The sequence below is a fragment of the Aulostomus chinensis genome, chromosome 15 (assembly GCF_037954235.1).
Source record: "Aulostomus chinensis isolate RoL2024-O1b breed Wild chromosome 15, RoL_Achi_v1.0, whole genome shotgun sequence".
NCBI classification, from domain to species: domain Eukaryota; kingdom Metazoa; phylum Chordata; class Actinopteri; order Syngnathiformes; family Aulostomidae; genus Aulostomus; species Aulostomus chinensis.
The window spans coordinates 4150892-4165000 of NC_141334.1; the positions used below are offsets into that span (position 1 = coordinate 4150892).

The window sequence follows — 14109 nt, forward strand, 5'->3', positions numbered from 1 at the left end:
TTAGAGCACTGAGCCTGCTCTTAGAATGTCTGCTGACAGCGTTAACACCAACCAGCCCACCACCCAAAGTGATATGAAACCTCGGGTGATGGGTCTGATCCTGAGCATTGCCTCCTGCCTCATCATCTCCACGAACCTCTTGGTGGCAGTCGCTTTACTAAAGCTCCTCCTCAAGAAGACTAGCCAGAGTTGGTGCTTCGTCCTCAACTTGGCACTGGCTGACACCCTGGTGGGTGTAGCCATCACTGGCCTGGCCACAGATGACTTCAACAGCAGCAGGAGCAACGTCACGCACAGCCTGTCCCGTCACCTCGCTGCTGATCTTGCAAACACTACACCTCCTGCTCAAGGGAAGCCCTTCTGTTTGATGCGGATGGCCTTTGTGACATCACCCTGCACTGCATCCATCCTGTCCATGTTTTTGATCTCGCTGGACCGCTACGCAGCCATCAAGATACCCTTGCGGTACTCACAGCTATCTGGAAAGGGGATAGCAGTTGGGTCCCTGGTGGCTCTGTGGGCCGTCTCCCTCATGATGGGATTTGCACCAGGTGAGACTTAAAAAATGTGCAGTGTTTTGGTTTATCTATTGTACGTTAAAGAGAAAAATCTGTTGAAAAAAGTTCTGCATTTAAAGAAACATAATGGCTGTGCTGGTGTGGAATTCACAGCAGGTCCATGTAGTGAAGCTTAAGTAATACCTCCCTCAGTTTACAGGTTTATCGAGACAGGATTTTACCAGTTGCAACAGTTTAATTTCAACTTTTACCAGCAATGCTGCATTAATGGTGGGTTTTAATGGAAAAATAAAACATGTGCATTTATTGACCATTGCATTGCTGTTCTGCATCTGCAAAAGCTTTCTGCCAAAAGGCCCTGCGTGCTTTTCAACTGTGCAAAAATCTATATCCCGTCTGTCTGTCAACCAGCTGAAGGTCAAGATAAATAGGTCCAAATGTGCCTCGAATGGCTAACTGTAGCTAACCTTAACATTAGCGTACGTTTTAAGGTCTTCATGGCTGATTTGACGTATAAATCAGGATACACTGCTGTCTGGTTGGGTCATGCTTCAGTAACACTGTTGAAATGAATGGAAGCAAGTCTATGATGTACTGTGATGTATTGCAGTATTGATATTTTGACAGGCCCCTATGAATTTATGAGTGTTTCAACACGTTGTTGGACTTTGAGGAATGTTGTCGCGGTGGTCAGTTGTTTTGTACAGAAACTAACCTCTGCTTCTGTCCTGCAGTGATGGCGCGCCAGCTGCAGACAGACCGCTATAACGGCCTTTGCGCCTTCTTCTCCGTCATTGATCCGGCAGGCATCATTATCCTTTACAGCGTGTTCTTCTTCCCTGTTCTCTCTGTGTTCGTCTACATCTACCTGGACATCTTGAAGATAGCCTGCAATCACCAAAAGCAAATCTTTCAAATTAGACAGGCAGGCTCTCGGACGGCTGAAAACAACGGCCATCAACACTACCAGCATCACCACCTGCATCAGCAGGTGAGAAGCCGTTACTGGAGCCACGTGAAGGCCTTGAGGACGGTGGCCATGTTGGTGGGCTGCTTCCTGGTCCTTTGGTGTCCATTCTTTGTGGTGAGCATTGTGCAGCTTCTGTGTGAAAGCTGCCAACTCATCTATGTATTGGAAAATTATCTGTGGTTACTGGGACTGTCCAACTCACTGATCAACCCTCTAGTGTACGCCTACTGGCAGAGAGAGGTGCGGCTGCAAATAGCGGCCATGTTTGCCTGCTTTACAGTCAGTTCGATGGTTGCAGGACGACCAGGTGTGACAGAGAGATGTGACCCGCAGTCACATGTGCAGACTGGAGCTGGAGATGCTCTAAACCCTTCACAGTTGGAACCTGGTACCTGCAACAAAGAAGCTCACACTAAGCCGCTGTCAGTCACGACCAACTTGTGAAAGAGGAGGAAACCTGAGAAATTGTGGCGGGCGCGTATCAGTGTGGTATTCTAGATAGTTTCATAAAAGAAAAATAGACAAAAGAGTCAATTGCTCAATTTTTCTTGTAATTATGAAAAGCGGAAACATGTCTCTGTACAAATTTCAAGAAAAATGAGTCTCTACATTGCAACCAAAATAAAGATAATTATTTTCTTAGCATGACATGCTCCCCTGGGTCCTTACTGTGTACATTATGTTTAATGAATGTTTTTTAAAACAACTGAAATATAAGCATGAATTAGTTGTAAGCTTTATACTTATTTCTTCATTAATGAAGTGTTTTAACCACAGGAATGATAAGGATAGGAAGGAGGAGAAGGAGACTTCTCAAAAATCCTTCAACTTGTGATCTTCTACTTTTGGCCATGAGGACGAAAGCAAGCTCCATCAAAAACAAAAAAAACCAAAACTATATATATATATATATATATATATATAAATCTGCGCTACAAAATTACATGAAACCATTTCCTGTCAGAAAACATTAGGGAGATTAATTTCAGCTACAGCACCACAGCGTAATCAAGAGATTTATGCCATTGTACTGCAGATTCCTATGAGACCAGAGAGGTCGGAGGTCAGTGGCAGCAAAAGGCAGGGGAGAGTTCCAACAGTCCAGTTTCACAGGCTTAAACGTGTTCCTATTTAGTCCATCAGGGTTCAGGCTTCACAAAGTGTTCACATGGACATTTTTCACCCTTTATACACATTGACACCATCAGTGTTTGGGCCCTGACAAGACTGTGACTGGTTACCTCATACGGCGGGAAAGACGTGAGGAGTAAAATAAGAAATGAAAAGCCCTAAACATGGGGCTGATATACATGACCCTCAGACCCACTTAGTTTTATGTTGCTTTATGACCCGTGCGATGTTGTTGCTCTTAACTCATCTCAGATAGCAGATGAGCCTGCTGTTTATCTGCTATCGTGCTGCGCATGTAGTATTTGATCACTATTCTGTCATGGAAACTTCCTCGCTTGCTTGAATCTTGATAAATATCATCCACTTTACCTGTCTGCACCAGATACACCCGGTGAGGTGGATGATTTCTGGGGTTGTTTGCTTTGGTGTGATGGGCTACAGTGTCCACACTGTCTCATGAGCTGACCTGATGATTCACCTCTGGTTGTTTTGAATCGTGTCGCATCGTAGATGAGCTGGAAGTTTACGACCGTGAACCAGCAATCTCGTTTACGGCGTTTTACCGAAAAACCATTCAAAATTCCAACTGAGTTTGAGACGAGGGCACCAGACGTTCGACGAGGCTAAATTCATTTTCAGGTTTGGAGATTCATTCCTATGTGTTGTTAAAATAAAGAAGATAATCCTGGATGACGCGTATTTTTTTGTAAATGGATGGTTTTGGACAGTTTTGGAGTTGTTTGAAAAAAATACATTTATCTGAAAAACATTTACATTTTGAATAATAATCAGTTAAAAAAAATTCACATTATAGTCCCTTAACTTTGCACCGTTTACTGTTCACTGTCCCCAAGTAGCAAAAAAATGTAGATACAGTTCTTGAGTACCGACTGTTGGTAAGCAGAACTTAAACAATCATAATTTTACAAAGGATTTTTACCACAACGAAACACAAAGTATTTATTCAAAATTGTTCACAAAGACACTATAATGACAACTTTTAGGGGGAAAACAGAAAGTTTTTCACATGGGAGCTTTACAATGATATGTGAGGGGTCAGATCATGACGAGATGTCAACAAACCGACAGGAATGCTCTCCAAAACTGCTGCAACAACTGAACGTGACACAGAAAATAATTCCTAATCATCAGCTCACAACTAGAAACTCAAACAGTTTTGTTATCATGTGACACTGAGGTAGATGTTGAATGCGTGTGTGTGTGTGTGTGTGTGTGTGTGTGTGTGTGTGTGTGTGTGTGTGTGTGTGTGTGTGCGTGCGTGCTAGCTGCGCTGATGCTTCTGCGTCCTCATCGGGGTGAAGAATGGGTGCCACAGCGCCTCCTCCAGGGTGATTCGTCTGCAAACGTCGTACTCCAACATGCAGCTGAGCAGGTCAAACAGCTGCCTCTCGTCTTCACTCTTCCTCTGCATGTACTGCTGAGAGATGGACAGGTATTTCCTGACTTCCTGTCGCTACCAGCGCTTACTCACACGGCTGCTGCTACTGGCTGATTGGAGCACTGTCGTACCTTGAGAGGTTTACAATACTTTCTGATGTATGCACCGGAGGAGCTCTGCTCATCCCAGTTCAGATGCTCATTGTGGACATAGTGCTGCTTTCTACACACACAATAACGTACAGATACACAAAGGTACAGTCGTTAGTTGTAGGTAAGTCAGTAGGACCACAATATGCCCCCTTTCCACCATTTTGAGAGCTGGTGTGTAGTCACTGTCTACACTCTGCAAGAGGAACTTGGCATTTTGACAATCAAAGAACCACTTTGGGTTCTAGTGATGCAGGGCAAGGGTCGACCTTGACATCGCAAACATACATTTGTGTGTGTGTGTGCGCGTGTGCGTGTGCGTGCATGTTTAAGAGTGCGACCTGGTTTGTTTCAGCAGGTGGGGGGGGATTGGCCCAAGGACTTCCTCCATCATGGCCAGATGTTCTTTACTGTCATGGGTCTGAAACAACAAACGGAGAAAAACTTAATACTCTCACTTTGTTCGTGGTACCAAATAATATTCAAGTTATATAAGCAGTTACAATAACGATAAAAATTCTAAAACTGACACATCTGGTTTAATTTAACTGGAATAAGCTGTGACATATTTTCAGTCACATGAGGAGATTTTCTGCAGCGTAAATGTATTATTGTAGCTCATAACACGTTTTAGTCTTCTGTGCTCTCATGATCAAAGTGACGGCCACAACCACGAAAACAAGAACATTAGTGATTAGTGACATTGGGGACTGAGTGAAAACAACATTGATAAAGCACAATAGTGTGTGTGTGTGTGTGTGTGTGTGTGTGTGTGTGTGTGTGTGTGTGTGTGTGTGTGTGTGTGTGTGTGTGTGTGTGTGTGTGTGTGTGTACAGGGAAGAGTGTCCGTCCGAGGTAGTACTCCATCAGAACGCAGGCCAAACTCCACACGTCACAGGACTGGTTCCAGCCCAGATCTGAGTGAAACAGAAACATGCTATTTATCAGGGAGCTACACCGGCTTTACCAGGCTTTTGTGTGTGTGTGTGTGTGAGTGTGTGTGTGTGTGTGTGTGTGTGTGTGTGTGTGTGTGTGTGTGTGTGTGTGTGTGTGTGTGTGTGTACCCAGTATGATCTCTGGGGCTCGGTAGTGGCGTGTAGACACCAGGGACTCATGGTGTTCGTGGTCAAACGTGGCGGTGCCAAAATCCACCACTTTCACATCCAGACTCCTCAGCTTCCTCTCCTTACATCTCTGATGTACACACACATCCCAGATGTGTAACATTGCTGGGTGTTTTTTGGTGCAAGTGCAAACATCTTAGTCTATTTTGATTCATGAAGTCTCAGTGCTGCTACTGTGTGATCTTTACCGTCTCATTGTTGTACGCCAGGTCGTAGTCAGAGGAGACGAAAAGGATGTTTTCTGGTTTTAGGTCTGTGTGGGTCAACTTGTTACGATGCAGGACTGTGAAAGACATAAAAACATGAACTCGAACATTTAATCTGACACTGGTAAACAACACAAGATGCTCCTCTATGAACTCTTGGTCTTGTGTGGTTCATCATCAACCACCAACTGATATGAACAGACAGTTTCTGGACGTTATGGTTTGCTCAGATCCTCTCTACCCAGAAGGGACTTCCAGCACCAACGTGACAGGTTACCAGTGAGGAGGAAGTCAGAGCTCACCGGTAGAAAGCGGTTGCACACTTGACTCACAGCAGACAGCCCTGAAGATCTGGTAGGCCATATGTCGGATCTGCTCCACACTGAATGGCAGGAAGTCATTTTGTTGCAGGAACTCATAGGTGCTGATACCCAGCGTCTCAAACACGATGCAGATGTGACCTCCTTCATGCTTGAACCAGTCCAGCATCCTGACACAGGCACTAACGAGCAGGGAGAAATTATATGAAAACAGAATCCTGACTTCAAGCCTTTTTCTTTCTCTGTTTGAGCAAAACTCACAATCTGTTGTCATCATCCAGCCTGTTGATCTCCTCCAGCACAGCAATCTCAGACTTTGCTACTTCACGGAAAGTTTCAAAGTTCTTCACAATTTTCACAGCGACGTGCTTATCTCTGTTGAACATACAGACACAGAGAATGACAGCTCAATTCCTGAGCTAATGCCAAAAAATATATACACTGTGTATTTAGTTTTAGGCTAATTAAAGGTTGGATATATGACATTCACTGCTGCCAAGAGGTTGAATGTTTAAAGGGGTACAGGATATAAAAAGTTTGCACAAGAGCACCGGTGTCTAAGACTGAAATAAAGGCTCTGGTATGATCAGTCAGCATGCAGCTTACGTGTCTCTGTCAATACACTCCACCACCTTTCCAAAGGCGCCAGCTCCCAGTGTAGACACCACCTCGTCTGGTTGCCATGGTAACAGAAAGTTAGGGTCATAGTGTTATAAAATGTCAGAGACATGACAAGAATGGAAAAGACACAGGCGACGGTCACGTACATCTTTCTTTCATCACAAGGCCGATGTGGTAGACAAGGTGTCCCTCTTCGTCATCGTCACAGCTCTGTAACCTGTCACTCCTCTGAACTTCATCACTATTACTGACAGCATCCTGTTGGAGGACAGCAGAATCAAGCTGGAGCAGGTCGTCATCAGGTTGGAGTGAGTGTTGAGCCCACAGGACAAACGGAGGACGAAGCAAGAGAGATTTTATGCATGAGGTTGGCGGTTGTGTTCCGACATATCCCAGAGAGACACACGGAATACAGAAAATACCCATCAAATCTACATTTGACGAGGAAGAGATGAAGAATCATACTGCGATATCGGTTTGTGTGGAGGTGCACTGGTCGTAGTCTCCAGTCTTTCTTGCAGCGAAGATGCCTGCCTTGGTGTCTGCCCTCCCTTAAAGCAAGAAGACACACAGCAATGATTTCTTGTAAAATGAAAAGAGCTGAGTGAAAAACTCATCTCAAGCAGCAGCACCATGCTTTAGATAGCCCATGTTAATAAAAACCAACCACGCACACAGAGACACATATTTTTGTAGGCCATCTTGGAAGTTAGCATCGGGTCCCTTGACCAAAAAAACGATTTTTACATTAGATTATGTATCAAAATAAGATGATGGGCAAACAAAAGTTTATGAGACTCAAACTTTCAATCACCCCTGAATGGGAATAATGTCCCATTTATTCAGCTGCATTTATGAAGGTGGAACTACCTGTCCAGGAATCAAAGTTGTCTTTCATGCCCATAGCGCTGCAGTCAACACTGTGTGCTGTAATTTGTCTTTGTCCCCTCTGCTCCAGTCTCTGCTGGATCTGCTTATGACTGAACTGGTAAGAAAAAGCAGACAGATGAGAAATCTGAGACCTAGAGAATTAGTCCACTGACGTTTTGCTCTCCTGTACACCGAGGAAGAAGGAATCCTCAGCTTTTAACCTCAAATCCGTCTCTCTTCACAACATTTGAGCAAGTGGCTTCCCTGCATCCTCAACGCTGAATGCTCCCTTCTCTGTTTTCAAAGCTATACATAGTGTTAGCCCCCTCAAAACTATCAGCCTTTCTCTCTCAGAGGGTTTCCCTGGCCTTTTGGAGAGGGATGAGTTACGACCCCCTGTCGAGTGAGGCAGCTTCCAGAGGTGGGGAGAACATAACATGAAACTATAATGGTCCCTTTGGGGAAATTAGGTCACTAGATCAGTCCTGGAATATGGTAAAAATGTACATGACTGGCAAGTAGCCGGGGGGTAGGCGATGTTTGAACAAGTCTGTTTATCTGCTTGATCTGTATATTTTTCCAATCTTAGAAAATGTAAAGAAATTACACAGTTTGCATTTGTATTTGGGTGGTGTGTGTCACAGTGTGGCTCATTGGTGTACTGTAATACGTTTGGGACAACAGTGGAGCTGTATGGCACGGAGGAGACAACATGAAAAAAAAATGCGTGGTTGGAGAAATCAAGAAAAAGAACGATAGAACAGATGACATAACTGTGGTTCAAGAAACACCTCGTGACTTCAAGGCCTGCCCTTAGTTACTAGTAGTTAGCTTAGTGTAACAAGTACACACTACAGGAGGTTTGAGTGGAACATGGATGTTGTCATTCAGTCGGCGTATCGCTAGCTATTAGCAACAGCTTCTCCCCACACAGCTACACAACTGCTGTCTTGTGGGTCCAGACTGGATCTTGCAGCAATGAGATCAACTTCAAGCATGAAGGACATCCCAGTACGACCAAAAGGCTTTCCACCTCATTTTAAAACTTGTTTTAGTTTCCTTGTTGTTTGAGTGAGTTGTTTCACCTCAAATCCCAGACATTTGAACCAGAGGAGGCTGCTGTTGCTAGGTAACACCGCTGTAAGAGCATCATCATAACGATCATATTTGTCTTTTTTACACAACTATGTGATTTTTAAGGTCCCCAAACTTAAAAACAGACAGGGTAAAATCAGCAGCTGTCGTGTGTATTTGTTGCTTTCAAAATGTTTACTTTACTCAAGAGGCCAAATGAAATGAGATGATTGACATATTGACAACCGCGTGTCCACAAGCTTAGAGATTTCTGTAGCAAATGCGAAAGCATGCAACCTCAAATTCACTGGGCCGTCAACGTCCTACATGTCAGTGCTTCTGTACCGCACCTTTGTGGAAGGAAAACCTTTCACTCCCTCCCTGTTACTTTTCCACAAATAGCAGACATGCTATTCACAGTGGGGTCCCTCGGTGATTAATTTGTCTTTTCAGCACCTCCTCCTACGTGTCTGTGCTATCGCTATCACACGAGATGCCGAAGGGTTTTACATTTTATAGTCATTAATACTCAGCGAGTGAGCGTTTTCCTTCACCCTCCCTCAGACGTAGATCTGGCTGTGTAAATCAGTGCCGAGGAAGAGTCGCTTCTGCTGACAACTTGCAGGACTGTTGTCACTCAATTAAGATTCTCGAACACTCGCGAATCATAAACCACAGCCAGGAGTGTAGAGGACACTGTTAGAGAGGCGGAACAGGGCACAAATACAGTTACAGTTGCGCTACTGCAGCGCTACAAATGTTAAAATGTATTTTTACCACCACGAGGCTTTCAAACGGGACTGGTATTTTGCGTCCTCAAACAGTTGCTTTTTTTTTTCTATTCTTAGTTCGGTGAGGAGGGTAAGAGGGTTGAGTATCCTTTGTATAACATCCCTCAGGGATCAATTCTTGTCACCTTAAATATATATAGAGGAAAGAGAGTATTAGGGATCTGTTATTTTTAGACACAGCTGTGGAGAGGCTCTAGAGACAGCAATGCAATTCTGTCCTTCGTCCGGACTGAAAATATCTCAATAACTACCAGATGCTTTGATCAGATTTTGCTTACCATTTTCCTCAGACCTTAACTCCCCCTGCGTAGGCTACACAAGCCAGATATCTTCAGCTGCCAGAGGTGTAAGTTAGCTGAAGGCAACATGGTACATATGCCCTCGAGTTGCTCCTGCCAGGAATTTGGTTTTTTTTTTGGAAATATCATTACAGCCTCTGTTTCAGATGTCACAGAATATGAACCATATGACCCGAGGGAAATACGTCCAACTCAACCCACCATACGCAGTATTTTGTGTTACTTGCTAGCGTTGATTGTTTGACTTTGAAAATCAGAAACCACGGTCATAAAAACACGGGCTGTTCATCACGTTGCACGTTGGAGAACATTCTGTACAATAGAGACGACCTGCGGTACAACACAAGATCTGGGGCTCGTTCCTGACTCTCCCTCAGCTGGTACCACGTTTATTCAGTTTTCCTGGCATGTGTGCGTGTGGTTGTTTTTGTGGACATATTTGTTTGTTTTTTTTTAATCTTGTTTGATTTTATTCACTTTCCTCACACTTGTAAATGAACGCACTTGTAATGCACTTATTTTTTGGTGTATTCGCCGTGTTGACAAAGTGTACAAGCAAAAAAAGATAAATGCAGTTGATGTCAATAAATAAATAATCCAATGATCTTTTCTTTCGGGACTGTTCTGTGTTTCTATTTGTTATCGTCATCAGTGAATTAGCGTCTCGATAGAACAGAACAGACACCAAAGATTCCTGATGATGTATCCTGATGATGCCTGACGCCTTCGTAGTGACACCATGATTGGCGTTTGGCATTTAGAGTGAGATTTATTTAGTAACAGTCACCGACTCTTGACTTTTCTCCCCGTTTTGAAAGTTTATCTTAAGTACAAATAGGTTTGTTTCCAACATTCAAAATGCTGCAAATACATTATTCTGTTTCATGTCTATCACCACTTCTACTCGAGTTCTGCCCGCAGCTGATTTATGTTACGCACCACTGTAACAAACAGTGTGGAGGAAGCAGAGGTCACAAGGTCACAACCCAGAAATAAAACTAGACAGGATTTTTTTTTTTTTTGTCCCCCAACATTCAAGTTTGCTTGCTTTATAAAAATATTCGGGGAACAGAAGAACAGGTCCGTCTTACTCTCCCGAAACAGTTGATCGGTCGTGAGCTAAATGCGAAGAATATCAGAACTTTATTCTGATTTTTTTTTTAATTTATTTGCCATAGATTGATGAAAACAGCCTGCATAAACCAGTTCAGTGAGAGAACAGTTTTTCCCAGTTTCAAAAGAAAAGATAATAATACTGAGAAGGTAAAATGTTATTAAGACAACATAAAAAGGATACACTTTTGACTTTGTACACATTTTGCATGGACACACGACATGTCCATCTTCTCCAAAACAGTTAATAAATTTAAAGTGAGCCCACTTTTCCAGTTCACTCCTTAAGTAATATCAGTCATAGACATGATGAATACTGTAGGATTTTTACAGTTACAGAAGATTAAAAAGAATCTTTTAAAAAGGAGAATACATTTTTGGTCAGTTCCTTACATGTTTGTTTTATTTCTGAGAACTCATATTCTACGCTGAATGGCTCTTAATTAATCAAAGCAGATCTCTATCGATCTACATGTTTATCAGACACTCAGAACTGATTTAACAAATTCAGGATTATAATGTGAACACAACTTACATTTGTAAAATGTTATAAAATCCCACTTTTGTCATTAGACTTCATTTGATTTCAATTGTTTTGTTTTGGGGGTACAAATCTGTTCTAATTTGAGAGGATTGAAAACCAAACACAAATTATTGGAAGTAAGAGCGTCTATATTAACATTCACATTATTATGGAGATGCAAATGTCTGAAGCACCGAGATGTTCTGTTCTCTTTTAATTAATTTTGAGATGTGCTGCTGTTTGTGTCGAGAGAATTCTTTCTGCTTACCTGTCTTTGCTACTGAAGGTAGGATGTGTTCTGCTGCTCCTCTTCATGCCTCAGCGCTATTTGGTCTCCTGTTGGTTGAGGACATTTCTCTCCTCTCTCCTCCCAGCTTTTCACACTTGTTGCTATGCTGCATCGCTGCCAAACAAGGAGTTAAAGAAATGGCGTCCTCGGTGCAATAAAACATTATGTCCATGTCCCGGCGAAAAAAAAAGACATGGACATTCCTGCAGTAAAATCCTCAGCCAGCTGCAGTGAAAAGGGACACGGTGAGCTGCTTCAGCCGCGACCCTGAGCCTGACCCAGTATGGGTCTCTTCTTTCATACCACGGGCAAAAAAACAGTGTAATGTTTCCACATGATGTATGAATGACACTGTATACATATTCAAACTACCTTCAATCTCACATGTAAACACAGCGTTTTACTAGGTTCAGAAAATATCTATAGTTCTGTATGTATTACTGTGATACGTTAGTCATTATCTGTACTGCGTATCCCATGCAGAGCCGGATCCAGCTGATGTTGGGTGAGAGGTGCGATAGACCTCGGACAGGTCGGCAGTTAATCACAAGGCTGACATACTCACATTCACACCAACAGACTCCTAGTGACTCCAGTTAACCCAGTTGGCACTGGGAGGACATTTAAACTCTTGCTGGGTAACCCACTCAAGCCTGTTGCAAAGACAAAGTTGTATTTCCATTATAGCAGTTTTTTGTTTTTTTACACTGTATTTATTCAGGAGATTCTCACTGAGAGGGACGACTCTCTTTTTGCAGGCGAGCCCTGATCACATACAGTTACATGTTCACGCTTGGTAGCTGCCCAGCGCAACCACCGTCTGATCCGCTGGCCACTGAGCATCTTCAACACAGCAGTCGGGGTTAAGGCCTTGCTCAAGGGTGGGGCCTGCGCTGGGGTTGAATGGATGACACTGGTGACAAACTCACTTGTCTTACCTTTAGGCCCCCACAGCCTCATTGTGTGGTGAGCTGAGACATCCAAATTATAGGCCATTTAATGTGGCATTAATTTTTGTATTTTGCTTTTATTTAACTTAACTTCCTTCCCTCCTTACTTTTTGTTTGTCTGTGAGCAGGATTTTGTGTCTACTTTAGCTCAAATTGTGTATATCTGAAAGTTGACAAGATGCTATGATGTGCAAATGTGGTGTTCCTCAGGGCTCCATTCTCAGCCCACCTGTTTTCAGTTTATAGATTTATTTCCAGTATAAAACAGACCAACCCTCTTCTGGACGGATTTTTCTGAAATGTCTTGTTCAATCTCTGTCCCCTCTACTGAAGTGAGAGTTTCCATTGGAGGCCCAGTGTGGCTTCACTATAACATGCAGAGCATTTGACCTTAGAGGTCATGTTTTTACTATTAAACCTATAAACATCCTATGTTAAGCTTTACAACCCACAACAGAGCTAAATCTAGACAACCAAACTAAAATTAACATTGTGCGTTCATGACCAGACACTTTACTAAAACAATTTATTGTTTTTTGTGATGTACTGTGGTGTGACAAGACGTGACATTAAAAAAAAAAAAACATTTTGACAAAACTATAAAGCGCAGTGAAAATTCAGTTCTTATAAGTTGAATCAATTTTCCCCACATGATTGAGAGCAGTACAATTAAGATAGGTAATATTTGTTTGTTGTTGTTGTTGTTTTTAAAGCGGAACACGTTTTCAGTAATTTAGAGCAAGGCAGTTTTTAAGAGCAAACAAACACAAATGTGGTATTTGGTATTTTTGTCTTTTCCAAGTTTATTGGTAAAATATTAGCATGCACATAATTGTCCCAAAGCAAGAGAAGACACACAGGGTTAACTTTGTCTCTTTACAGTATTAGGAGAACACACAGCTGGTACTTCGGCGGATATCATAACTAAAAATATGTCTTCCGATGAAGACACCTGCCCTTCCTGGCAGGAGACACGGGTCAAAGTGACCTCTCCTGTGGATTTCACAAGGTCGATGAGTCGACTACAATGAAGAGAACAAGAGAGCCCTCACTAGCTTCAATAAGCAATATGATGCAAACAAAATATGAATAGCATTATAAAATGACAGAAAATATGTTCATAATGACCAGTGTTATTGCACATTTAATGCATGTTGAATAATAAAACTCTAATCACAAAATGTATCCAAAAATTGTGAGTAATAGGAATTAAAAAAAAAAGTAGTAATTCACTCAGACTCCACTGCATAAAGCTATGACGCAAAGGTTTCGTTCATCATTGATCAGAAACATTCTTTATCATAGATATTCATCAATCGGGAGAAGGCCTCAGCAGACCTGATCAGCTGACATGGGCGAGAGGCGGGTCATGTCATCTGTCCATCAAAGGACTGACAGGCAGACAAGCATTCACACTCCAGACAAAAAGAGCACCAAGACTGGGGTTTGAACCTGTGACCTCCTGTGTGTGAGCTGACAGTGTAACATTGTGCTCCAGATGTTTATCAGTTTGGCCTTTTTAACATCCAGATGTTTGAATGCCCTTTGAAAATCAGTCGATGTCTGCTGCAGGCTTGAAGTTTAAGATAAATACCCTCAACTTTTAAAAACTGGATTGAGTTCTGGAACTGAAACTAGACACTGATCAAACCATATAGCATATGCTGTTCTCCACAAAAGAAACCCCTGAATAATAATAATAATGATAAAAGAATGATCCAGTCCTTGTCCTTGTCTATTTTAATTGTGTGTTCCATCACAT

The 14109-nt window shown here is 42.5% G+C and overlaps 2 protein-coding genes across 2 annotated transcripts; one reads left to right on the plus strand and one right to left on the minus strand.

Moving 5' to 3' along the window:
- The first annotated feature begins 88 nt into the window (after window positions 1-88).
- gpr119 (G protein-coupled receptor 119) lies at window positions 89-1932 on the plus strand. The gene is made up of 2 exons (XM_086179080.1): window positions 89-551; window positions 1253-1932. Exons 1-2 carry the CDS (start codon window positions 89-91, stop codon window positions 1930-1932), a joined length of 1143 nt encoding a protein of 380 aa, XP_086035206.1.
- Window positions 1933-3890: 1958 nt separating this feature from the next.
- LOC147248366 (dual specificity protein kinase CLK4-like) lies at window positions 3891-7336 on the minus strand. Its single transcript, XM_086179081.1, has 12 exons — window positions 7309-7336; window positions 6904-6989; window positions 6585-6696; window positions 6424-6490; window positions 6079-6192; window positions 5830-5999; window positions 5480-5574; window positions 5232-5361; window positions 5002-5084; window positions 4509-4588; window positions 4150-4240; window positions 3891-4054 (listed from the first exon to the last, which is right to left on the minus strand). Exons 1-12 carry the CDS (start codon window positions 7334-7336, stop codon window positions 3902-3904), a joined length of 1209 nt encoding a protein of 402 aa, XP_086035207.1. The 3' UTR covers window positions 3891-3901.
- Between the last annotated feature and the right edge of the window lie 6773 nt (window positions 7337-14109).

Bases quoted from the DNA above. Each gene is read 5' to 3' on its own strand.
- gpr119 (XM_086179080.1), top strand. From the start codon at position 89: ATGGGTCTGATCCTGAGCATTGCCTCCTGCCTCATCATCTCCACGAAC. The intron at 552-1,252 runs GTGAGACTTAAA...TCTGTCCTGCAG, and splicing joins CATGATGGGATTTGCACCAG to TGATGGCGCGCCAGCTGCAG.
- LOC147248366 (XM_086179081.1), bottom strand. From the start codon at position 7,336: ATGAAAGACAACTTTGATTCCTGGACAG. The intron at 6,491-6,584 runs GTACGTGACCGT...CATGGCAACCAG, and splicing joins CCTTGTGATGAAAGAAAGAT to ACGAGGTGGTGTCTACACTG. The intron at 5,085-5,231 runs GTACACACACAC...TGTTTCACTCAG, and splicing joins AGCCCCAGAGATCATACTGG to ATCTGGGCTGGAACCAGTCC.